Genomic DNA, 27,729 nt, shown 5'->3' on the forward strand with positions numbered 1-27,729 from the left:
TCCTCCCTATCTCTGCCCCTTAGCTTTCCTCCTCACTGGAATTGTGCTGGGACTCTGTGTCTGCCTCCAGGAGCAGCCCCCTGTGGGCCTCCAACACTGACACTTGCGGCACCCTGCCATGTTTCCACCGACTTCGGAGCCATGTGACTGCACACACAGGCCTGTGAGCGCTCTGCTCCCTGCCTCCTTCTTCACCACTGGCCTGCAGCTATGTGAGTCTAGCTAGCAAGAGACTCATGGACTTACGTTGGACTGGCTAAGATGCCTCTTGATATGATTACTTCTTGATATACAGCTCTTTCCTATACTTATATGAGTGTCACTGGCTTTGTTTCTCTAGAGAACGCAGCCTAACACATTTAAACATCCAGGACCCATCTCCTGAACCCAAGTTAGAGAAAGCAGTGTTGAAAAAAAGAAGAATAAAAGATCCCATTAGGGATTCTCCCAACAAAAAGACTCCATGAATTTGTACAAACCAACCAAAGGAAAAACATACACATGCAACAAAAATTGGTTTGCACTGTCTCTGTTATTGCTGTAGTTTGCTAGTAAATAAATAACACCGTGTCATCAATAAACAGCTACTTAGCATACTCCATAGATACATTACTGAATGTTGAAAAGTTGGAGTTGGGAGAAATTGAATATAACCAGAGTAGAAACTATTGTATGGCATAAAACCAATCTAATATTATAAACCAACAATTTTTATATAAACAGCAAAACCTCTTAAATGAGAGAAAACTATTAGCAATTTCAAAAGGCAAATATGTGTATGTAAGAGTAACAGGAAAGTTATACCATAAAATATTGTGTGATTTTACAAATTTAAAATAAGACTATCACCCCCACTGCTGTATCTGCAGCATATATCACAAAAGCAGGGAAATATTATAACCCAACTTGAACTAGTTAATCAATATAGTGATTATCTGCAATATGTAATCCCAGTAATTAAGATTTAGTAGTGAAAATTAAGAAAATGTATTTGATAAAACAGAAAATTTTAACTGTCAAAATTTCATGTAAACATGCAACCTTTACAGAGTTAATACACAATCCTGTACCACATAATGCCCACCTCCTATACATCCACAGTCCTGTAAAGTTATAATAGAGTGCAGAAATCCCAAACGGAGAACTCAAACTCAAATTACTGCTATCAATTGGATTCCAACTCACAGTAACCCTACAGACCATGGTGAAACTGCCCTTGTGGGTTTCCAAGACAGTAACTCTTTACAAGAGTAGAAAGCCTCATCTTCCTTCCACAGAGTGGGCAGTGGTTTCAAACTGCTGACCTTGAAGTTAGCAGCCCAACACATGACAACTATGCCACCAAGAAAGGGCAAACACAACAGTTCTCCACATACAACATGTGTATTTCAAGACTTGTGCTGCCGGGTGAATAATGATACAGAACACATGTAATCTATAATACAAAAGGCCTCCAAAAGTTCATGGAAAAAATCAATTATCTTTTAATTTCATTTTTCCATAAATTTGTGAAGCCCTCTCATACGTAGGTCTTGATAGTCATAATAATTGTCTATGTTACTTACTGGCTTCTGTATGTACTGTATTTTCTAACTAAAAAGTTTACCATGTAACAGTATAAGCTTTAATTCTTAAGCAGCAGTATCCAACCTCAAGTGTTATACATCTCTTAATTGTTGTAGCATTGTGTTTAACTTTCTTGGGAAAATACTGCAGTGAAGTACATCATGGCTTCCAATTGCAACAAAACCAGTGCTAGTTGTAGCGAAGGAAATGTCGATTTGGAAGTGAAACAAAGATTCTTCAACAAATCACTAAGGGCCAACAAGCCCATTAGACTCATGGTGACCCTACAAGCCAGGGGAGAACTGCCCCTGTGGGTTTCTATGACTGTACAGGAGCAGAAAGCCCTGTTTTTGCCCTTGGAGCAGCTGCTGCTTTCAAACGACTAACCTTCCAGTTAGCAGTCCAACAGTCACCACTGCGCCACCAGGTGGTTACAGGAAGGTGGAGAAAGAGTAATTGCTATTGCCCCCAACTTAGGCATGTTGCATTAGACAATCAGGATCAGCTCGACTGAAAGCTACAAGGCTAAGGAAAATGCAAGCGGGACTTTTACCAGATATGGAGAAATTGCTAAACACATGGATTGAGGAGCAAACACAAAACGAGCACCTCTCAGCATACTCGACAATCCCTGCTTAGGCACTGAGCTCATTTAAGATGCTAAAGCAAAAGCAGGTCCAGACAACACCATGTAACCCAGATTACAAAATGTTCCATTTCAAAGAGTGTCATGGACATTAAAAGGAGCCCTGGTGGTGCTGTTAGGTAAGCACTGGACTTACCACAAGGTCAAGATTCAAATTCACCAGCCACTCCTTGGGAGAAAGGCATAGTTATTTGCCCCCATAAGTATTCACAGCCTTGGAAACCCTATTTAGGGTCACTATAAATCAGAATAGATTGGAAGGCAGTGGGCTTTGTTAGTATGGACATAAAGTGACACATGTATTCAGGGTTTTGTTACTAAATATATGAACAAGAAAAAAATTGAAATCCAAACTAGAAGTATTTTAAGAATAACCAAAAAAAAATTCTAATCCCTAATACAGAAAAGGCTCTAAGATTGTGATGTGATGCTGCATATTCCCAAATCAACACAATGAAAATGGTTTCATGATTTCAAATTTTCAAAAATAAACACATGCAACTTAATTCAAAAGCCCTCATGGCAGAATTTACCGTCTTGTGACCATTCTGGCAGGCCACATGCAGCGCTGTCTGCCCCATCGCATCTTCAACATCGACGTCACTGACATGCTGCACAAGGTCATGAAGTAGTTCTGTCCGGCCATTCACAGCCAACCAGTGTATCTGTGCAGCCATTTAATTACTTAACATTTGTGCAAGAGTGTTTCATATAAAAGCAGCAAATAAATAATGCTATTAATTATTTCTCAATTATAAACATGACATACAAAGATATTCTGAGCCTAATTTTTTTTTCTAGTTTTTATTCTGGAAAAATGTACATCAAGATATAGGTTAACACCACCATGTTATTTCAAAATCAAGCACGTTGTACTTCAAAGTGGTTAAGTATCCTAGGTTTAATATCACCACGCATTCTGCCACTTAGATGCCTCTAGAAACCCTGTGCACAGCTGGCCTTGAGAGAAACCAACCAAAACACCACACTCAGTGCCATCGAGTACATTCAGGGTCCACTCACAGGACGGAGTAGAACTGCCCTGATGGGTTTCCCAAAACTGTACATCTTTCCAGGAGTAGAAAGCCTCATTTTTCTCCTGTAGAGTGGCTGGTGGTTTCGAACTGCTAACCAGCTCAATTGGTAACGCAATACAACATATCTGTGCTTCCCTGGAAAGAAGCATAGGTAAAAAAGTAATTAATGCAGCAAGTGCCATATTCTTACTGCTTGCTTTTTAAAATTATCACATGATCTTAAATAAATCATATTAAGAAACTTTAAAAAAAGTGAGACACCTGTAATCTTGCCACTCAAAGATAATCACTGTTAAAACTTTGGGTTATACTATTTTTCATTAAGTTTTCTTTCGTTTAAAAGATATAGCATTAAAAAAATGTATACAGTCATGCATTTATGTGATTTGTTTAAAGTTTCAGGTTTATCATATACATGGCTCCTACATCTGCCGAGTACCCGCTGAAATTACAGTTAATTACTTTTCCTTAGAGGACAGACATTACAGAGATAAAGAATAGAAGAGAAGACAATAGCAACATATTCTGGAAACCAGAAAGGAGAAAACATCAGACTTGTGAGAACAAAAAGCTGACTCCTAAACCAGTAGTACAAATTATTCAAATGATAGAACTCCCGAAGGATCAATAATTGGTCAGAGCTCTCAAAAGGTCAAAGTGTATTTAATAAGACTCACACTCTTAGATCCCAGCCCTTCCCCACTCTGCAATGATACAAGGCGCACTGAAGCCAAAGCACCACACTGAGAAGGGGAGCATAAGTGCCAACGTACATGCTGAGTGCTGAAGTCCAAAAACTTTCTGCACTAATCAGCATGCAGAATGCTAATGTCTCCCTGGCATTCGCAAGGGCTTTCTCTGAGGAATCTGGCCAACTCAACCGTAATGGACTAAATAAGTTGACAAAATGTGCTTTATACAATTGATGTATGTATGAACTGTGATAAGGGTTGTATAAGCCCCCGATAAAATGATTAAAAAAAAAAAAAGGAAAGATGCTAAAAGGAAACCGCCCCAGCAGACCACCATACTCCGAAGCCCGTATTTGACAAAGCTCACTTCAAGTAGCCTTTGGTGTTCTGCCAAATTAGAAAGACATCTAATTTAAAGACAAAATGTAACACAAACAGACAAAAATTAAGGGGAAACACAGATGTCATAACAAAGCTTCAAAAGAAAAGCTATATTTAATAACTTCAGAGATAAGACACTGACAGCATCCTTGAAACAAGAACAAGACGATTTTTACATTTTTAAAAGGTGGGTTAAAAAGAGCTCTTGAAAATCAATACTCTGTGGGGGAGGGAGGGGAAAAAATGAGGAGCTGATAGCAAGGGCTCAAGTGGAAAGAAAATGCTTTGAAAATGATAGTGGCAGCAAATATACAAATGTGCATGGCACAATGTACGGATGTGTGTATTGTGATAAGAGCTGTATGAGCCCCCAATAAACCGATTAATAAAAAAATTTAAAAACCAAAAAAAAGAAAATTAATACTCTGATGACCCAGTTGATAATAAGTTGATTCCAACTAAAAGCAACCCTATTATAGGGTTTCAGAGACTGTGAATCTTTACAAGAGCAACAGCCTCATCTTCCTCCAGTGGAGCAGCTCTTGGGTTTGAATCGTAGACCTTGCAGTTAGCTGTCCAACACTGAACCCACAGCACTATGAAGAGGAAGATAAAACACTTAAAGCCATTACAACAGGTGAACGTAGAGAAGGAGTAAATGCGCAGAGCTAGATGCAAGGGTTTACAGGGAGGTAGGAGTGCGGGTGGCAGACAGGGAGAGTGAGGGGTGGACACTGTATGTGGGAAGGGAGCACTAGAACTGGGTTTACACAACTCATTTTAAAAGCAATTTAGCCACGGGGGGAAAAATAAGAAATTGTTCTAAAATTGATTGGGGTAATAATTGCACAATTCTTATTGATAGGAACTATTAAATATGATATGTGGATTATGTGCTAAGAGAACAATAAAAATTTAAAAAATAAAAATATATATGCACAACAAAACATTGGTCAATTCCACAACTTCTGTCTGTATAATTCAGTGTCACTGATTGCATTCTTTGTGTGGTACAGCCATTATTGATATCCTTTTCCAAATTATTGCACCACCATTAACATAAACTCAATATCCCCTCAGTAACAACTCTCTCCCCTTCACCCATGGTAACCATCGGTCAAGTTTGGTTTCTTTTTTTTTCTTTCTTAAGTAGTTTATTTTTATACAGTATTAAGATAGCATACGTTTCCATGGTTAAATTGCTTTTAAAATGTGTTGTATATACATTGTTACAATCAGTTCTGGTGCTCCATCCCCCCCACTCCCACATTCACTGTTTGCTCCACAAACACAACACACATTTTTTACATCTATCTTTGTGGACTATAAGTAGACATTAAAATAAATAAATGTCTTACCTTTGATAAAGTGATTTTCCTATAATATGTAAAATAAAATTAAATTCTCTTTAGAAAAAACAAACAAACAGTTGAAAAGGGTTGCCTGGGGACTGAGAAGGTAGTGGGCACAGAGGGCAGGTCAAGTAATTGTTTTCTAAAACAAACCTTATAGAAATATTTAACTTCCTAAACACTCTGGATGAATTAGAGTGTTAAATACAAATTTGATTATTTAGTACTCAATGTGGGTAAAGCTTGAACGCAATAAATAATATCACTAAGAAGTAAACAGGACAAAAAGACATTTTTGGTAAAAGAAACTGGACAAATAGAATTTCCTACCACCACCAAAAAATTGTATACATGGTCACATCTGCATGTGTATGTACATAGACGTGCATCTTTACCTAAGTATTGTATATTCACATATAGAGTAAACCACATAGGGCACAGTTATGGATACTTCTTAGGCACATCACACAATCTGTGTGACTGGTATTCTGGGTCTGAAGGATTAGGGCTACAGTCTCTTGGGGCAACTCATTCAACTGGCCCAATACTAAGAATTCATAAATATTCTATACCCTAGTTTGGTGAGCAGAGTCTGAGATCTTAACAGCTTGTGACACAACTACTGATCTCTACTCATCCAGAGCAAAGAATAAATAAAAAACCAGAGACTCAGAGAAGAAACTAGTCCACAGGACTAATGTTGGGTGCCTTCAAATCGGTTCCAGAAACACCGCTCGGTCCGGCATCATGCTCACAATTACTCTCATGTTTGAGACCACTGTTGCAGTTACTGTGTCAATCCATCTTAGTGAGGGCCGCTTTTTCACTGCCTCTCTACCAAATGCGATGTCCTCCTCCAGGAACTGATCTCTCCCGACAAAATGTCCACAGCACGTAAGATGAAGTCTTGCCATCCTTGCCTGTAACGAGCACTCTGCCCTTATTTCTTCAAAGACAAATTGGGTCTTTCCCCCCCTAGCAGTCCATGGTACTTTCAATTCTAATGCATAAATCCTTCTTTGGTCTTCCTTATTCAATGTTCAACTTTCACATCATAGGAGGCAATGGAAAATGCCATAGCTTGGGTCAGGTACAACTTACGGCTTCAAAGTAACATACTTGCTTTTCAACACTTTAAAGCAGTCTTGTGCAGCACACTTACCCAGCACAGCACATCTATTGATCTCTGACTACTGCTTCCATGAGCAAGTGATTGTGGATCCAAGCAAGACAAAATCCTTGACAACTTCAGCCTTTCCTCCATTTATCATGTTACCTATTGGTTCCGTTGTAAGCATTTTATTCTTCCTCACATTAAGTTGTAATCCATGCTGAAAGTTGCAATCTCTGATCTGCATCAGCAAGTGCTTCAAGTCATACTTACTTTCAGCAAGCAGAGTGTGTCCTCTGCAAATCTCAGGTTGTTAATAAGCCTTCTTCCAATTCTGATGCTGCATATTTTTTTATATAAGCCAGTTTCTCTGATTATTGGCTCAGGAAACAGACTGAATAAGTATGGTGAGAGTATAAAATCCTGATACACACCTTTCCTTATTTTAAACTATGCAGTATTCCCTTGCTGTTCGCACAACTGCTCTGTACACAGAAATGGTGGATGAAATAAGACCAGAATAGATGGAGTTCAACTACCACTAACGACCATTCAGATCAGGTTTACCACTGATGAATCCTGAGGGAATGGGAAAAAATAGGGAACAAAACTAAGATTCTTTCAAAATCTAGACTCACTGGACTATTTAAGACTAAAGGGAAGCCCAAGATACTACCCTGAAACAGACCCTTTAAACTTTGAAACAAGACGATTCAATGAAGTCACTCTTTAGCTAAATAACAAACTGGGTTTAGCTAAAAAAACAGACTGGCTCATAAACTAAAGACTATTACCTGTAAGTATAGCACTCTTTTTAAAAAATCACCTAAATGGTCAACAATCAAAGCAAAAATGAAAAGGGTAGGAAAAGTAGATTATTGGAAACTGAACAACCATAACTGAGTGAAAATGTAGAAACATTGTGAAGAATGCAACCAGTCACTGAACAATTTTGTACAAACTGTTAAATAGGAACAATTTGCTATGTAAGCTTTCACAAAAAAAAACCCCAAAATGTATTTTTCAGTTATTTTTAAATTTTCTTCCCCACTTCCCTTGAAATTCAAGAGTAAGAAATTCATTGAGGAAAACTTACATTATTAAACAGATTATGCCAACATTGGACATCTTATCTTGCCTACACTAAATACGAGGGTCTTCAAAAAGTTCAAGGGAAAACGGAATCAAAAGATAACGAATGTGTTGGAGTGTCTATCAAATGCTTATCCTCCACTTATCATTCCCTCATTTGTCCACATTAAACTCCACTTCTCTCAGTGGAAGCATCACCTCAGCTCGGGTCAGTTTTTATGAAGGGGGAAAGTGACAGGACCAAATAGTTCCTGCCCTTCAGCATTGTCCCACGGTTACGCCACATTAATAGGCCTCCTGTAACGGTAATCAATGCATGCATATGGGAATTCATAACCTGAGGAGAGGGGATGTGAAGGTGATTTCACCTCTGTTGGTGGATCAACCACAGAGAGGCAGCCTGCTCTTGGGGAAAACACAGCATTGCATATAAAGACTCCCAATAGGAGAATCCACCCAGGGTTATGTTGCTAACGATGCATTTTTTGCTAGTTTCTCTTCAGCATCGAGTGACTCAAGCCACATGTTGCATAGGCTACTGGGATTTTAGATTTTGTCATTTTGAAGCGTACATCATTCTTCATAGACATCAGAACTAAGGGATTTTAAATCCCACTAAGGGAACCAGATTTTGCCTTGCAGATTAAAGGAACTGAACACTCCTTTTTACTTAAACACTCCGGTGTGAAAAGAAGCAGGGGACTAGTATCCTAAGGTCGATTTGGAAATCAGTGGACTTTATTTCAAATCTCTTGCTTTTGAGGATGCCTAATAACTGGCAACTTAAGACGTCCATATATTTGCTTTTGCCATACTTTGTTTTCTGTGACATGTCACAGTCCTGCAGACATAGTTTTATCTTAGTGACTGAGCACTATTGAAATGCTTGCCTGTGTCTCTAACCTTTAGCACTGTCTTAAACAGTGCTATTTAAGTTTTTAAGCTGTATAAGTAAACATCCCATGTATTTTAACCTAAAAAACTTTCCTATATATGTATCTTTTCCTTTTATCAATAATACTTTACATTTTATACCATTAGCTCTGTTAATGGTATTATTACTAGAACTACCAAATGTGTTATGGAGTTTACTTAAATCATTTCTCATAAAGCTGATCATGCGGCCTCTAAAGTTAACCAGGGATGATAGATAGATAGATAGATAGATAGATAGATAGATAGATAGATAGATAGATAGATAGGGCTTTAGATATATGAATGGATATATGGAAACCCTAATCTAAGAACAATTAAAGAGATGCATGTGTGCTGAAGAAATCAGATGGTTTCCAACTACCAGGAAGATCAGGGTCTGAGGGCTTCCAGGCTCATCTTAAGCAGCAATCTCAATGAGTTGGTCAGCTAAGTTGGCACAGGAGGATCACACCAGCCTGGATGATCCACGACTTACAAATAAAATCTAAGAACAGAGAAGGGAATTGTATGAGAGTGTAAATTCTGAGCTCCTGGTTTGCAGAGGCTAAGGATGAGAGGAAAACCCAAAATCCATTTACAGAGTCCCCACACAGATTAACCCTTTATTGAACTCCCTCAGACCACTGACAAGGGATGTGAAGTGCTGGCCTCATACGAACTGCAAAGGTGGGGACTACAGATACAGTAAGGTTAGAATTTAACATCTTACCTTCTCAACTGAGGTTTTCCTGTGTTTTACTTTGTTGTCATTGTTGGGGTTTTTGTATGATATTCTTTATATGAAATTTAGGATAGGTAAGCCATAGACACAGTAGCTAGAATAATAGTTCCTTCAAGTTATGGCAGTGGAGGTTGGGGAGAAATGGCAAGCTAATAATAAATGGATATAAGAATGAAGACACCCCCCCAAAGGGGAACAACAGAAACTGTGGGGGAAAGGAGACAGCGATTGGTGTAAGATGAAAATATTAATAATTTATAATTTATCAAGGGATGACAAAGGTGGGAGGGGAAGACAGTGAAAAAGGAGGATACCCAAGGGTTCAAATAGAAAGTAAATGTTTAGAAAATAATGACAGCGACATATGTACAAATATGCTTGATATAATTGATGTATGGATGGTTATAAGAGCTGTAAAATCCCCCAATAAAAAGATCATTTAGTAAAAAAAATTTTTAAATGAAAGAGTAACTTCATCTTTGATATTTTTGTTTTATAAAAGTTTCTGTGCTTGTATAGGAATAGTCATTGTCTTACTCTTGTATAAGATAACCATTTGGGGTCCACTTTTGGCTAGGACTAGTGTAACTCCTTCATGCAATAAACTGAAAAGAGTAAAAAAAATAATAATAAATAAATGGAGAAAATGTTCTAGAATTGATTATGGGGATGATGAACACAACTCTTTTTAATATATTAAACAATTGAATTGTTTAATATAGTATGGTATGTGATATGGTGATATATTTAATATAATATGGTATGTGAATACATGCTAAGAAAACTTAAAAAAACACACACCCATAGGACGATATACCACAAAAGTGAACTCTAATGCAAGTTGTAAGCTATCATTAATAATATACCATTATTATTTTATTAATTATAAGAAATATATTACATTAATAAAAAATTGTTAATAACAGAAACTGTGCAGGGGATAGCAAGTACATGGGACCTTTTGTACAACTTTTCTGCAAAGTTCAAACTTTTCTTTACTAAATTCTATTATTATTAAAAAATGACAATGGAATTTTTCCACCAACTTTTGGAAGCCTCATCAGTTCCTAAAGATAGATCTATGTCATTCCCATGGTCTTATAACCCTCTACAGCACCTATCACATCACTGAGAATCCTGGGGATATTTAGAATATAGGTATTCATTACAGAGTTGATGGTGTTATGTTGTTAGTATATAACAAACTGTTATTCTCACAGGTATTGTGAATTTAATAATTACCACCTAACATACTGGCTCACAGAACTAGAAATAATTTCTATGTCACATGAGTTGAGTTTTTAATAAGACATTTTCGATAAGCCACTCACAGAATAATTCAAGTCATATCGAAGTTGTGCTATATCTTTAGGCCTCAAATATTTTTTTCAATCAAAGCTAACATGAAAGTACCTTCCTTTTTCACAAAATGAAAATTTCAAAATCTACAAATACTATCAAAAGAAAGTAAATGGTAAAAATAGAACTCAACATGTTCCACCATGACACTTCATTAACTCGATGTCTAAAACAAGTATCCTCCATAAAAGAATTATTTCGTTAAAAATTTTTAATTTAAATAATTCTCTCAGAAATATTTCCTATATGGACCAAAAATATATTACATTTGAAAAGTGACAAGACAAAATAGAAAGAAACACGAGTTTAAGTAAGGTATAACTAGACAGAAAGAATTTAAACCAAAATGTTAACAGTGATTATCTTTGAGTGCAGGAAATACAAGTAATCATTACTTCCATTACCTTTTTTTTCTTTTCCTTTCTTTCAAGCCCTACTTTTAATTTTTCTAAAATGAAGATATTAAAAGTACTTAAAAGGACATAATGAAAAATAGTCCCCTATAACGAACTCATGACACACCTTGGCTGGTAGGCAAAAGACCCTTGAAAGTCCATGGCAAAAACAAGAGAAATTAGATTTTTAAAAAGAAATAAACAAACTGAAAGTCAAATAAATGAATTTTAAAGAGGCATCATAGCTCCTCTTAATACAGAGCTGAAAACTATCTCAATCATTCTGCATCTTCTTAATTACTTCAAAGAAATAATTTTCAGACACACATTTTCTAAAATGTATTATGAAATCTCAGATGAAAATATTAGCACTTACAGCTGTAAGACCTTCGTTATTACAAATGTTGACATCAGCACTGTATTCTAATAATTTACTCATGCATTTCTTCTGCCTGAAAAGAAAAAGAGATGATCACAGATATAGTTTATGGACACTAAAAATATATTAGTCTCAGGGTGGCACAAACAATTACGCACTCAAAAAGGAGACAGATGCTTGGTGATTCGAACCCACCCAGAGGCACCTTCAAAGCAGGGCTCAGAAACAGTTCTCTGAGGGTCAGTCATGGCTAATGAAGTGAAATGGAATAAACTCAAATTTGTAACATGTGGGTGCACCAGAACTATAACTAGAATGGTAAATGTCTGTGTACACACATGCACACATATGTACATAAATAAGAAAGTTAGATTCTAAACTTCTTTGTGCCATGGGCTTATACATGGGCTATACTGTTATTTCATTAATCAATTAATACAAGTTGGGCTGCAATTCAAAAGGCCAGCAGTTCAAAACCACCAACTACCCTGCGGGGAGGGGGGGTGGGGGGGGCGGTGGAGAGTCTGAGCCTTCTACTCCCATACAGTGTTAAATCTCAGAAACTCACAGGACTAGTTCCACCCTATCCTGCAGGGTCAATATGAGTCAGCATCAACTTGATGGCAGTGAGTTTGGTTTTGGTTATGGTTAAACATAGAAAGGAGTGTGTGTGTGTGTGTGTGTGTGTGTGTGTGTGTGTGTACACCATAAACAACGAAGCATGCCTGCCGTCAATTTGAATTCAACTCATGGCAACCTCACGTGCCTGAGGATAGAACTGTGTGCTCCATATGATCCTGAATAGCTGCTGTCTTACATGGAGCTTGCCAGGCCTTCCTTCTCAAATGTCTCTGGGTGGGCTGAACGCTCCACCCTTCATGACAGCAGCCAGGTGTCATCCAGTTTTACCACCCGGGACTCCTATACACTATATATAATAAACCAGTTATAGATAGACAAGTGGCTTCAGCAAGTTGGTGGGGAAATTTCATTTTCTTTTCCTTCCATTTTTCCATGAAAATATTTAAGCTTTCTCATATGTACACTATGAGGTGTGCACATAAACTATTTACTCCACTAGATCATAAACTTCTTTATGACATAGATCATAACTTCAAAAACTCCAAACTCACTGCCATCGAGTCAGTGCCTAGTCATAGCGACCCTGAAAGGCAGGGTTTAACCGCCCTGTGGTTTTCTGAGACTGGAACTCTTTACAGGGGTAGAAAGCCCTGCCTTTCTCCCCAGATGATAACATATTTCCTTAATTCAATACTGAACATAGGCAGGCATACAGTAACTCTCCGAGCTATGGTCAATTAATGTAGCCCTTCTAGCCCTGGATCCATATGTGACATATATGGCGCTAGACTCTACACTCCAGTGCCTATGGCCCCTTTTTGGAGGGTCTTCTCTACTATGCTGATGGACAGGAGTGGCTAGGGATGGAGCTCTGACTCTGGTGCAAGGAGTAGGCCAAGCCACGTCCTTGGTTTCCCTGAGGGCATCTTTAAGGCCCCATGTTAGTACTGGGTGTGAACCAAGACACACTCCATTGTTTTCCTTGGATATAGAATGGTGCTACCATACAGTTCTATACACATTCCCTCACCTGCAAAGCCAGACCTCTATTTTCCTGACCAAGCTTTGATAGAAGCAAAGACCACAGTGGCTTCTGGACATTTTTGGCTTCTGGCTCTGGACCCTGCCTTTGGCTAGCCTCTGCCTGACCCTCAGATTTTGCACTGAATAGTAACTACCATCATCTAAGACATTTCTTCAAGTTTTGGGAGGTTCTAGGGAATGTTATAGCAAATCCCAGAACCCAGGGACATGAGAGATTACACTCAAAGGAGGAGTAGAAGAAAATGGAGCCAAGTAGCACCTTATTAAGAGTGGGATATTTGGGACATCCTGAACCTCTAGCTACTAGGAACTAGTCTGGTATTAATTCTCACTAAATAAGTTACACACTCTTAATAAGATTTTATTAAATATTCAATCTCATAAATCAATAGCTAAATGCATATGGATTGAATAAGTCTTAAAAAACAAAACTGCTTCTACTTTGATTTCTGCACCTGAAGTACATTTAATTGTCACTTAAAGCCAGCAATAAAATCAAGATGGGAGAAGAAAATAAACTTTGAGTAAACCTGTAAATTCAAACACTTAAGAAATAAATATTCATTAATAACCCACATCTATAAGAGGGACATGAAAAAGAAATTAATCAAAAAAGTATTTAGGATCTAAGATACAACCTTAGATCTCTTCCTGTCTGGAGCAAAATGGAGTGAAGAAAACCAAACCAAAGGAACTCACTGCCATCCAGTATCTGATTCCTCATGACCCGACAGGACAAGGGTAGAGCTGCCCCTGTGGCTTTCTGAAACTGTCCATCTTTCTGGGAGCAGAAAGCCTCAGGTTTCTTCCAAGGAGTAGCAGGAGGTTTCCGACCCTGTAATTTGATTCTAAACCTATAAAACACTATGCTACCGAGGAAGGCTCCACAGACTCCAGCAAGCAAGTGGTCTAAAGAACTAGGGACAATGCGAATGAAGCTCCGCCAGAAGAACTGGAGAGTGCTGGGCTACCAGTCCTGGCTGCTCTGACAGAGATCACCCGAGAAGGTCCTCGGCAGGGTGGGTGAAAAATGTAAAATAAAATTCAAAAACGTGAAGATGAAAAAAAACCACTTAATGGTCCAAGAGAAACCTAGTGGAAGTCCTGGACTGTAACTCTTCAACACCATTCAGACCTGCAACCTAGCCCACCAAAAGGGATCACCTTTCATCCAAACAACAGACAAGTCTATAAAATGAACAATAACAACACTGAGAAATGTAATCATAAAATCAACCAACCATCAGAGACCACAAGGACAGCATGTTCTCCAAAACAAAGTGCAGCAGGCAAGAAGCGCAGACAAAGAGGGCTGATGGAATCAGGAAACCCAGAGGGGTAGTAGGAAATGTTGCTACATTTAAGGATTGAACTAATGCTGCAAAACAAATTGTGTACAGATTGTTGAATGGGAAACTAATTTGTTCTGTAAACTATCAGCCAAACCACAAAATATCCAGATAAGTGTCTAAGACAGTGGTTCTCAACCTTCCTATTGTTGCGACCCTTTAATACAGTTCCTCATGTAGTGGTGACCTCCCAACCATAAAATTATTTTCATTGCGACTTCATAACTGTAATTTTGCTACGCTTATGAATTGGGTGAGCGGGTGAGCCCTGTAAAAGGGTCGTTCGAACCCCAAAGGGGTCGTGACCCACAGGTTGAGAACCGCTGGTTTGGGGTAGAAACACTGTTGAAGAAAAGCAACAATCCATCATGTTTTTCCTTCCCAAAAATGAATATAAAAGGTACAAGAAGGTGTAATTTTTAAAATTGTTTTCTACTCCTTACCAACCATTATTGCTACTACTTTGCATGGTGAGGCCAAACAGCCTCGCCTGTTTCAAAAGTGAACATCTATTCCATGAAGAACTAGGGCTAAATTAACTAATGCATGGGGGTCCTTTGGGCTCACAATCTAGATAAAAAGGATTTTTTTATTGTTTCAAATCTGACCAATGTGCTGCCCAAGTATGCACAGCAACTCTTCCCTTTGGACACATTCTCACGCAGTCATAAGCAACACCCACACAGGTATCAATTCCCCGGTCCAGATACTGTGGCAATTACAGGAAGCTTGGGGTAACCCTCCATACAACAGAACAAAGCACTGTCCAGTCCTGCACATCCCCACAATTGTTAGGTTTCAGTCCACTGTGGCAGCCACTCTGTCACTCTATCCCATAGAGGGTCTTACTCGTTTTCATTGACCCTCGACTTTACCAAGCCATGTCCTTTCCCAGGGACCAGTCTCGTCTGATAGTATGTCCAACAGTACACGAGACAGAGTCTCAGCATCCTCACTTCCAAGGAGCAGATCTACTTGTTGACTGGAAACCTTTACTCATCAAAAATATCAAAATGGCATCAGTGCAAAAATGTGCTTAAACAATGAATATGTGGATTGTAATAGGAGCTATAAGATCCCCCAATAAAATGATTTATTAAAACTAATTTTTAAAATTAAAACATAAACTAAATCAAACAACAATAAAAAAATCCAAACGTGAAAGAAAAGCTATTGGTTTTCACTGTATCCCCCATCTAAGTCATCTTTCTCATCCTTCCCAGAAGCAATCTGTGCTCTCTCTTTGCTTTCCACCACACCAAAAGACAGCTGTGCATGCTTGAGGGCCTCAAGTCACGTTCTTTTTCGCTGTCCTTTGAATTGGGGAACAAAAAGAAGTCTGAATGGGGCAAGATAAGGACTAGAAGGTGGCTGCTGTAAGGCTTCCTGATGAAATTCTTGTAGGACAGCCTTGGCTACCCCTAAAGAATGAGCAAATGCATTGTCAGGATATGATAAAAATGCCTCAATGCAACTTTCCTGGCCTTTTCTCAAAAATGCAGTTTCTATTTTCTTTAAATTTGTCTTGTGTCCTTCAGGAAAATCTATCAAGAGTAACCCCTGTGGGTCCCCCAAAATCACCATAACCTCTGACCTGACATCTTTGTCTTGAATTTAACTGGCTCAGCAGATCGCAAAAGACAATGTTTCAATTTAATTTTTTACTTTAAGCATTCTAAGAGACTAAAGGAAGTGGATCACTGAGAGCAACTGGCTGCACTCATCTCCTGGTGGCAGAGACATGTGAACATATTGCTGTCCAGGTTGGTTTGGCTTCTTTAAAAGCCCATGCATGTACGGACAGGGGCCCGAGCAGCAATATGTCTTGACTTACCCTTGTACACTGCTGAAGAAGGCTAGTAAGCACATTATTTATATAGGGAAGTTTAGTCAAACATAGCTACAATGGATTAATTTTTATCCTATCTTGACAAAGCATTTGTCAAGAAAAGCATCTAAAAATACCAAATTACCCTGATATAGGTCACTATCGAGTAATTAAAACAAATTACTGTCTTTAAAACAAATAACACAATTAACCAAAAAACCATTTGGAAAACAAGCCAATGAGTTAGGGGGGTAACAAGAACTTAGCAAGAAAAAAGGTATCAAAAGCAGAAAGATGAAATTTATGCTTCTGAGAAAATAAGTCATTATAATACAAGTAGTAATGAACTTTCACAATTACATTTTCAGGAAAAAAATACTAGTCAACAATTTAATAAACTACTAAACACTGACATCTTGCAATTTTAGTGTAATAACTTCTTAAGACCCACTTTAAAGAAGAGATAACAGACTTAACAACAGTATCCTTGACACACACACAAAATATTACAGAAAACTAACATATCCACATTTTATAGTGGTGCTTCACGGCAAACATCAAAAAAAAAATCACCAAATCAAGGTGCCTTGAATACCACTTAGCAATAACTGATGAGACAAGTTAAGGTGCTAAAGTGAAATAGTTACCCATTTCTAGCTGCCAAATGAAGGGGCGTACAGCCTGAAATATCTTGATAGTTAGGATTTGCTCCTTTCTTTAATAGCAAGACCAAGCATTCCACTGATCCACAACTAAAAAATATTTAAAAAGACAGTTCATTAAGACACTTTAAAGATACATTCAATAAGCAACCATAGCTCATATAGCTTAATTCAAATAAAATTTCAATGTCTAAAGTCCACATATACCTATAATTATATTTAGCTTCTGTCACAAATAATAATTAACTTTTACTTTCTAAGATAGCACATTCTACTAAAAAAAGCTACTAAGCATCTGACAAGTTGAACATTTGTATTTGTTTATAAATAATCATAGAGTACTCCAGATATTTGGAACCTTCCAGAAGCCAAATGTAGAAGGAACGATCCATTTCAATACTAGGCTGATAGCTTCAGGGTCAGGAGTCAGAACCCACCAGGCTACTCCCAGGAAAAAGATGAGGCTTTCTGCTCCCCTAAAGATTTACAGCCAAAGGGGCAGTTCCATTCTGTCCTATAGTGTCTGTATGGATCAGAATCCGTATAATGGCAATCAGTTTGGATTTGCTTTTTTGTTTTTGGGGGGTTTTTTTTTGTTTCGGTAAGTCCTGAAAAGAGGCTTGATTATTTATACATTAGTAATCTCTGTATAAAAATCAATGCAAAAATAAAACCAATGACTTCACAAGTAGTTTTAACATACCATCATTTTACAGTAGCTCATAATTGGAATTAAACTTATTGTACCATTTGAAATCTTATAATTATAAATCTTATAAAAGAAAAATCTGGGTGAATATCCTCGGTTCAGTAAATCTAGAAATGACAATCACCATGCCTAACCTACTCTGATCTCATCCAAACAATACTGGATATAAAACTTTCCTTTTTAACAATTCAATTCCAACAACCACAATTTATATAGCGTTAAGAATGCAAGTGTATGCAAGTCTGGCTAAACCAGAGGATGTACACTAGTACAGATAGGAACTGAAAATACAGGGAGTCCAGGGCGGATGATCCCTACAGGACCAGTGGTGTGAGTGGTCAAACAGGGAGGGTAGAGGGAGAGTGGGTAGGAAAGAGGGAACCGATTACAAGGAATAATATGTGACCTCCTCCCTGGGGGACGGACAACAGAAAAGTGGGTGAAGGTAGACGTCGGACAGGGCAAGTATGACAAAATAACAATTTATAAACTATTAAGGGCTCATGAGGGAGGGGGGAGCGGGGAGGGAGGGGGAAAATGAGGACCTAATGCTGGGGGCTTAAGTAGAGAGGAAATGCTTTGAGAATGATGAGGGCACTGAATGTACAAATGCGCTTTACACAATTGATGTATGTATGGATTGTGATAAGAGTTGTATGAGCCCCTAATAAAATGATTTTTAAAAAAAGAATGCAAGTGTAACGTACTAAGCTGAAAACATGATATAAGGAACCACTCAGCTCTCTGGGTTCATCTCTTTGCACCTCTCCAGAGCTACTGTGCAACCATGATGATTCAAGGCTTGCTTATTATCCTTACTCTAAACCAGAGTTTAACCCAAAATATCTTCAGTCTTACTTTGCTGCAATGTGAAGCAAGCTCCTTTTCACGCGTCCAAATGCATAATTGACATCAAACCTTGAATTTGATAGTAATTCAGAAACAGACCTACATCAAAAGAAAAGTGAAAGTCAATACACAAAGATCATTTATAAAAGCATAATTAATTGAGTTAACAGCTCTTTAGCTACTCTGACCGATTTTTAAATATGTTCCGCCTACTATCAACCAGGAACTATTCGGGTGTTGAAGGTTTCAAGGTTTCCTCCTTTGCTTTGCTGGCAGTGCTGGGGAGAGATGGCAAGGTAAATGGACTCGGCTCTCACAAAATTCGAGAAGAACAAAAGGAGTAGGGGTGGCTACCCCACTTGCAGAACGCTGAGCCCACTTATACAATTATAGTGTGGCCAAATGAAGAAAATGAAGCAAACAAACTTTAATCGTACTAAACAGGAAATGTAAAGCAAGAATAATTTTTCTTTAAACTTGCTTCAAACTGTATTTCCTGTTTACTATCCTCTGTTTACCACAGCAGAAATGTCTGCTCCAGGGATGAACACTCCATCACAGTGTCAACACTATGCCACAAAAAGAACATCAAAGCGTAATGTAGAAAGGAAAAATCCTAGAGATGGATAGTGACCTGTAATTCACATAGAAAAATCTCTATCATAGAATTTAAAATGTGGGAAATTTTGGTACCTATTTCAGATAGCAGAAAATTACGGGCAGCTAAATAACTTGTCCCAAGGCAACAGCAAAATTAAGGAAGAACTTCAGAATTAAAACCAACTCACAGGTACTGAATTTGCATCCAAACTGTTTGAATGTGCATGAGGGCGGGGTGGGGAGGGGACAGACATCTTAACATGTAGGTAAATTTGCACTTCTCAGAAAGTATAAATATGTAAAATTGTCACTTACCTGTGTTGATCAGCCATAACCATCGGCATTAATGTATAAACAGCAGTTTCATTATCTGAGTAAAAACAGGAAAAAAATCAATTTTCCTCCTCTAAAAATATATCAAATCACACACTGTATGACTGTGTTTTCCAAGGGAGTGAGAATAGAGATTGTTTCATAAGAATCAAGGAGGAGATGGGAGAAAGTAAAGGGAGGGAAGAAAACCAGTGATAGTACACATTTTGAGGAGGTGTGGGATTTCTTATCCCTCCTACTAAATCATCACAAAAGTGTCCAGCTTCTGGATTTGAAAGGAAAATTGCAGATTTGATTATTTTCTCAAGCTGAAACAACCAAAATCCCTTACTTTCAAAGACATGTTAAATGACTTCATGTTCTATTATACTTACATGCAGCTATGAATTTTAAGCATACCTGGATCGTAAAGAAATGTAGGATTGCTCTAGGGTAGCTAAGAGTCAAAATCAACTCAATTTCCGTGAGTTTGGATTTGGTTCTAATAAAGTAGAAAGGAGCCCTGGTGATATAAACATGAAGTGCTCTCCTGCTAACAGAAAGGTTCAGGGTTCAAGCTAACCCAATGGGGTCCCATGGGAGAAAGGCTGGCAGTCCACTACCATCAACCACTGCAGCCTAGGAAACCCCACGGGGCAGCTCCATCCAGTCACTTAGAGTCACTATGCATGGATTATCAGCTCAATGGCACACAACCACAGCTAATGGAAAAAACACAAGGAAGCTGCAAAGAGTTTGTGGAAAATTCCACTAACTCTTAAATCCATTTTTCCATGACCATCTTGAATCATCAGTGAAATTCTAATAATGTCTGAAGTTTAGTTAATAGTTGTATAACACTATTATTTCTTAACATGATAATTTTACTAAAATTGCATAAGATGTTAACATTGGAATAAACTGGGTGAAGGGAACTCTTCACTATTTAGGTAAAAATTTAGTAAGTCTAAAATTAGTTTAAAAGATTCTAATTCAAACAAACTGTCTTACAAGATGATCTTGCTTTTTCCTTTAGTTTTATTGTGCCAAAACATACATAACAAAATATTAGCTATTTTAACCATTTTAAGTTAAAGTTCAGGAGCATTGCTATGCAATCATCATCACTCATCATTTTCAAACGTTTTTCATCACCCCAAATAGAAACTCAGAAACCCTTAAGTAGTGATCTCCCACAGGCCCCTGAACCAGCCCCTGGTAAGTGGTGATAAACTTTTATCTCTCTCCATTCACCCATTCTAGATATTTCATGTAAGTGGTGGTGCCTGGCTATTAAAAGATATATCATCTGGGGTCTTAAGAGCTTGAAGATAAAATAAGTAGCCATCTAGCAGAGAAGCAACAAAGCCCACATAGAAGAACATCAGCCAGTGTGATCACGAGGTGTCGACAGGATCAGGTTATCAGGCACCAGAAGACGCAAAACAATCAATCATATAGATGAGAACCAGGGGGGCCAGAGTGGAGACCCAATACCCAGCTGTTGACAATTGGACATCCCCTCACAGCAGTGTCACAAGGAAGGGAGGAGTCAGCCAGGGTGCAGTATAGCACCAACGGGACCCACAACATTCTTCTAGTTCTTTAACGTTTTCCCCCTCCCCATTCTTATGACCCCAGTTCTACCTCACAAACCTGGCTAGCCCAGAGCATGTATACTGGTACAGATAAGAATTTCCGGCTTGATATAATGGATGTATAGATTGTTACAAGAGCTGTAAGAACCCCTAATAAAATGATTTAGTTAGTTAAATAAATAAATACAACTAATCTCTTTATGGCTGAGTAATAGCTGATCTTATGTAGAGGGTACTTCAGAAAGTTCATAGAATAGAACATGAAAGGATAATGGAAGTCCCTTCATATATACCACATTTTGCTTACCTATCCCTCCGGACTAGTGGTGGCACAGGTGTTACATGTTGAGCTGCTAACCACAAGATCAGTAGTTTGAAGCCACTCTGCAGCAGAAAGATGAGACTTCCTAGTAAGCGCTATAGTTTCAGAAACTCACAAGGACAGTTCTACTCTGTTCTGCAGGGTCCCTCTCAGGTGAATCTGACTGGATGGCACTGAGTCTGGGTTTGGAGTCCTCTGGCAATGGATACTTGAGTTCTTCACAACCAAAACTATGGCTACTCTGAATAGTGCCACAGAGAACACTGATATGTAAGTATCTGTATGAGTCCCTGCTTTCCAATGTTTGGGACATATGCCTAGGAGTGGAAATGTACTTTAGTGACTTCCATGTTTCTGTGATGCTAGAATCCATGCCATCAGTTCTTCAAACACCAGTAGGGTGATCCACGATGGACAGGTCTCAGTAAAGTTGCCAGACTCACAGACCAGGAAGCAGGAAGAGGCAGACTATGGCTCAGAAGTTAGGTACTGAAACTGGTATGAGCGGCAGTGGAATATCGCGCCCAAGATGAGCTCCTCGGATGGGAAGGAACTCAAGATTGAACCGAGGCGGAGAAACTCCCCACAGGGGCTGCCTCGCGAAGAGCTTTACGAGCCCAACAACTCACTCGGGTGACCTTAAGGACACAAAGCTCCCAGGATCTGCACTTATGACGACATGCCTCAAAATGATAAGAAACGGCAAACATCCACTGACAATTCCAACACTGTACGGATTTAGAAAAATTTGAAGTGTTCAAAAATAAACTGGAACACATAAAGAGTCGCAGGCTAAGTGCTGCAATGGACTGGGATGGGTCATTTTGCACTAGTCGATCGTAAGGCTTACTGGGCTGGGAATTACAGGCTGAGGAGCAAGGATGCCGCATCTGTCACCAAAAAGAATAGCTCATGACCTCTTCTGAAGTGCAATGTTATCAGAGATAGGGTGCTACCCATACACCTAAAAGAAAGACAAGGAAAGACGACTATTATTCAAATCTACAAAGTAATCATTAACCCCAAAGATAAAGAAAATGATGACTACGGCAACTCTACAGTCTGAACGTGGTCAAATAGTCAACAGAATATGCAGGAATCAAACTGACTACATGTGCAGAAAGAGACACTGGAGAATTTAAATATCATAAGCTAAAATAAGAATACACACACGAGTTTGAAGCAGATTCAGTATCTGTTTGTTGGTTTAAATTCTCAGGTTCTTCCTTAATTTTGATTTTGTGGGGCCAGTTATTTGACTTCTCACAATTTTCTGTTAAATAAGAAACAAATTAAATTTTGTTCCTATTAAATAAGGAACAAAATTTTCCAAGTTTTAAAATTCTCTGATAGAGGTTTTCTACATGAATTAGAGGTCACTATTAGTCTCTATGGGGCCATCAACTGTTCTTATGCAAGGTTCAGTTAGGGCTGAAAAGTTAAAACAAGCCCAAGAGAGACGAAACGTGACTTTAGATACATTCGAGCTTTCTTTAGAGAGTCTTCCAGAAGAGATCTGATGCAATGACCACCAATGACCACAGACGCGTTCTGGGAGGACGTCGAGAACATCACACTGAAGAGAGCAAAAGGGCAGCTCGAGGAGACAACGTACTATAATGAAATGTGCGAAGATCTGAAAGTAGAAAAGGGAAGCGCATGCGCGGCATATCTAAGCTAACAGAAGTGAGAACTTCAAGGCTCAAGTTGTAATACTGAAGAATTGCGTGAGAAAAAATATTGAATGACAGAGAAAGGATCAAAAAGAAGACTGAAAGGTCCAAATAGAATTTATACCATTTCAGAAAGTATATGATCAAGAACCAATGGTATTGAAGGAAGAAGTCCAAGCTGCACAGAGAAAACGGCCAACAAGACTCTAGGAACAGAAAGAATGCAGATGGGAACTTTCACCAAACAGATACAGCACCACAGGTGGTCGCTTTCCAAATGCCAGGAAATTCAGAAGACCGCTACCTAGCCAACCAACTGGAAGAGAACAGTATTTTTCCCATTCCAACAGATTGCGGAAGCATTATCATTAATTTCACACACAAGTAAAATTTTGCTGAATATAATTCAAAAGCAGCTGAAACAGTACATCCTCGGTGAGCTACCTGCCAGAACCTCAAGCCAGATTCAGAAGAAGACCTGGAATGTGGGCTAGCAGATGGCTCTTAACTGAAATCAGAGAATACAAGAAAAATACTTATTCTGTGTTTTACCGACTACACAAGGCATTCAACTATTTTGATCATGACAAATTATGAATAAATAACATTTCAATGACTGGGAATTCCAGAACACTTTATTGTGTTCATGTGGAACTTATACAGAGACCAAGTGGCAGTCTTTCACACAGAAAAAGGACATCCCGTTTAAAGGAAGACTCCTTAACAGCCTTCCATATGTAGCTGACACACCGTGCTGGCTCCAAGCAAGGAGGACTTGAAGCACTCACTGATGAAGCCCAAAGACAACTGTCTCCCGTGTGGGTTATACCTCAATGTAAAGAAAGCCAAAATCCTCACAACTGGGCAGTGTTTTCTTCTCTTGTACATGGGGTTTTCACGAGCAGGAACCAACTTAATAGTATCAAACAAGGTAACTCTGTGTAATACTTTGACAAACCACCAAACTGCTTTTTACAGCCCTGGTGCTGTAGTGGTTACACTCTGAGCTATGATTTGCAGTTTGAAACCACCAGCAGCTCCATGGGAGAAAAACTGGGCTTTCTATTCCATTGAACAGCGACAGTTTCAGAACCCTCTGGGTTAATATGAGTCAGCTTTGACTTGATGGCAGTGAGTATCATTTTACAAAGGAGCTCTGGTGATGTAAGGAGATAAAATAGCTAAGCCTGCTGTTGATCACAATACTAGAAATAGAACGTAACTTAGGAAAATTGTTGAGAAGTCAAAAATCCAATGGTCCCCTCCCCTTACAGTAGAAATTCCTTTTAAGCTTAATCAGTAGGGATGTTCAAACTCAGGAAGGCAGTAAGCAAGGCCATTAGGACAAGCAGCCAGGCATAAAACCTCCCCCATTCAGACCTCTCAGGGAATGATGATCTAGTAAAGCCAAGTACTAAAGCATCCCCTAATTTAGATAAACAAAGGTGCTTGAGCCTTCAGGAAAAGGGGGTCTAATGGCCCCTGGAGAAATGGTATGATCACTGCTAAACTGCCTTCTTAGAATATCAATTATATCCTGTGATGACTGCTAAATCCTGTTAATCTCTTCCTGTGATCACTGTAAAAACCTGCTTCGGTCACACAAAAGAGGTACATAGCTTGCTTGCCTTTCACTGGATTTCTGAAGCAGTGTAGAAGTGGTAAACCCCCGTATTTCCTTCTGTTCTGTGTTTCTAAATAAATTTAGAGTTTCTCAAATCAACCTGGTCTGACGTGGTGACAGGCAATCCTGGGTCTTGTTTCCCAACCACAGGGCTATAGTGGGTATCTAGCGGCTGCTAACTGCAAGATCAGCAGCTTGAAACCACCAGCCACGGAAAAAGAAAGAAGCATCTTCCTACTCCCAGGAAGATGAACAGTTCCAGAAATCCACAGGGCAGTTCTACTCTGTCCTGTCAGGTCTCCGTGAGTTGGAACTGACTTCAAGGCAGTGAGTACCATTTTCCATTCTCACCAGCAATGGACGAGGGCTGCAGTTCTTCCACATCCTCAACAGCATTGATCGTTCTCCATTTTTCTGGTTCTAGCCACCCCACAATGACAACCTATTACCCTCCAGTTGATTATAGTTGTAATCAACTGGACAGCAGTGAGTTGTTATCACTATTGGTCTCTCCCTTTTCAGAGGAAAGAGTAATGAAAATCAAAGACATTGGGAACAGTTAGTCCAATGGACCACACAATATCAATCTCTAAAATCCTGAGACCAGAATTTGATGGCATCCAGCTACCATCAGCAACTGCTGTGAAAGGGATCACATCAGAAGGTCCTGGAGATGTGACTGGGAGAAAAATATGGAACAAAACTCAAAATCTTAAGTCATTGCTTACTACTGGTCAACAGAGAATGGATGGTGGAACCCAAGACACTATACTACAGCCCGTAGGTCAGCCTTTACATCTGACAATTAACTCACCGACATGACTCAATTTCCAGCCAGACAGGTCTATAAAGGAGCAATAACACTAGTGAGGTGCACACACCTTAGAATAATCAACCATTTGAGATCAAAAGGGCAGCAATTAACCCTGCCCAAAGTTTCTAAGTGTTAGGGGAGAAGGAAGAATGGAAACAGGAAACGCAGGGAAGGGTGGGATAAGTGATGTTTCACTGCGAAGTGTTTTTGGAAAACTGATCTACTCTGTAAACCTGTATACAATTCACAATAAAAAGTTAATAAAAACAACTATAATTACAAAAAAAGTTAGCCATATGCCATTTTTGCTGAACAAAATAAAAAAAAGTTATATTCTTAACTGTAACAGGGTCACCGGTCACTCAGATTCTTGGTGGAACGTTTAAAGAGTAAATTGGAAAAATGATACCTAAGCTTGAATTTCAAGAACTTGTTCCCATAGTTCTTCTAGGAATTAACCCTAAAAAAAAATACTAAGACCAACAAGTCTTAAATACAATGATGGCCCTCACAAAATCAGCTATAAAACAAAAGTTAGATTCAACATGCATCCTATAAAACTCTTCAGTCATCCAATCTCTTTCAGGATAGACAAATGTTTATATGTTTTTAAAAGCAAAATAAGACAATTTGATTCAGACTTACAGTGACCTATAGGGCAGGGTGGACCGCCCCTGTGAGTTTCCAGGGCTGTGACTCTTTATAGGATTACAAAGTGCCGACTTTCTCTAGCACAAACTGGTGGTGTCAAACTGCTGAACTTGCAGTTAGCAGCCCAACACGTAACCACTATGCAACCAGGGCTCATGTAAATATCGACTAGGTGTATATATTTTAATCATAAACCATCTCCAAAGTCCCTAATTCTGCATTTCATTGACAACCCCCTTCTCTCCCCAAGGCCTTGTTCCTCACCAACATCCCCTCCAAAGCAGCAATTCAAAGTCTGGAAGGGAAAAGATAAGCTACTGTAATGAAGAAAAAAATATCACCAGTCAAAACCTCCTCCTAACCCTGGTAATATGGTTAGAGGAGTTCACATTGGGGTGCTAACCTCAAAGTTAGCAGTTCAAAGTTACTAGTTACTCCAAGAAAGGAAAACGAGGTTTTCTGCTCCTGCAAAGATTTATAGCCTAGGAAGCCCGTGTGGGCTGTTCTACTCTGTTCTTGAAGAGTCTGATTGGCTTGATGTGAGGGAGGGGGAAGAGGAGGTCGGTGGGTGGATCTTTCTCTGGTGTGGACTTAAAAGAGCCAAAATCTCTTTATAGCAGGACTGCCAACTCCCATTACCACTAAAACTGGAAACAAAACAGCTTTCTTTCTCAACTCTTTTATTATTAGTGTTTTCACGGCCTGTCCTTAGCTGAACTAAAACCCCAGGACACAGACCATGCACTATTCCTCCTGGTCAAAGCGTCCCAGTCCCAGCCAATCCCATTCAGTGCAAATCGGGTAAATGAAGGAAGAAGGCAGACAGACAGACAGACAGACAGACAGACAGACGAGAGAGAGAGAGAGAGAGAGAGAGAGAGAGAGAGAACTTTAAAAGTTCATGCCTGACGCTGAAGAGACCTTTGGTCCTTGTCAAAATATACAAAAGTCCTACATTTTCGAAATAGCCTGTTTAACTCTCCACATCACCACCTCCCAACTCCCCTGCAGCTTAAAAATAAACATCATGTTGGGAGCATTTTTTCTATTCCCCATCCAGCAGGGACTGTAAAAGGACCTACAAATGTAATGCTTTCTGTATCCGGCCTTCCCTATCTGGCTGATATTTCTACCCCCTTGCCCAAAAATCCCTAAATCGATGATCCGGAGAGACCTCTGACCGGGTTTTCCCCAGAAAAGGACGCGAACCGACCCCATGCCGGGAGGAGCCCCGGGTCTCGGCCCCTCCCAGCCCCGAAAAGTACAAGTGGGCGTTTGCGCAGCTTTCGGTCGGTTTTCCCGGCGGCGCCGGGCGCGGCCCGCCCTGAACCCCGGGCCCCTGGACCCCGGGCCCCGGCCCCGCTCACCCTCGGGCAGCTCCACAGTGCGCGCGCGGCGCAGCGAGCGCGTCAGGCGGTTGAGCTGCTCCATCGCTCTCTCCATCC

At 39.3% G+C, this 27,729-nt stretch overlaps 1 protein-coding gene across 1 annotated transcript in view; it reads right to left on the reverse strand.

Moving 5' to 3' along the window:
• HACE1 (HECT domain and ankyrin repeat containing E3 ubiquitin protein ligase 1) overlaps positions 1–27,727 on the reverse strand; it is a 105,285-nt gene extending 77,558 nt beyond the window's left edge. The window contains 6 exon segments of the mRNA XM_045294315.1: positions 2,746–2,877; positions 11,665–11,740; positions 17,118–17,222; positions 18,700–18,789; positions 19,606–19,660; positions 27,652–27,727. Of these exon segments, the coding sequence (XP_045150250.1) occupies positions 2,746–2,877; positions 11,665–11,740; positions 17,118–17,222; positions 18,700–18,789; positions 19,606–19,660; positions 27,652–27,727 (534 nt within the window).
• Positions 27,728–27,729: the final 2 nt, after the last annotated feature.

The sequence above is a fragment of the Echinops telfairi genome, unplaced genomic scaffold (assembly GCF_000313985.2).
Source record: "Echinops telfairi isolate 266 unplaced genomic scaffold, ASM31398v2 ScPeMD7_3533;HRSCAF=4204_0, whole genome shotgun sequence".
Classification (NCBI taxonomy): Eukaryota; Metazoa; Chordata; class Mammalia; order Afrosoricida; family Tenrecidae; genus Echinops; species Echinops telfairi.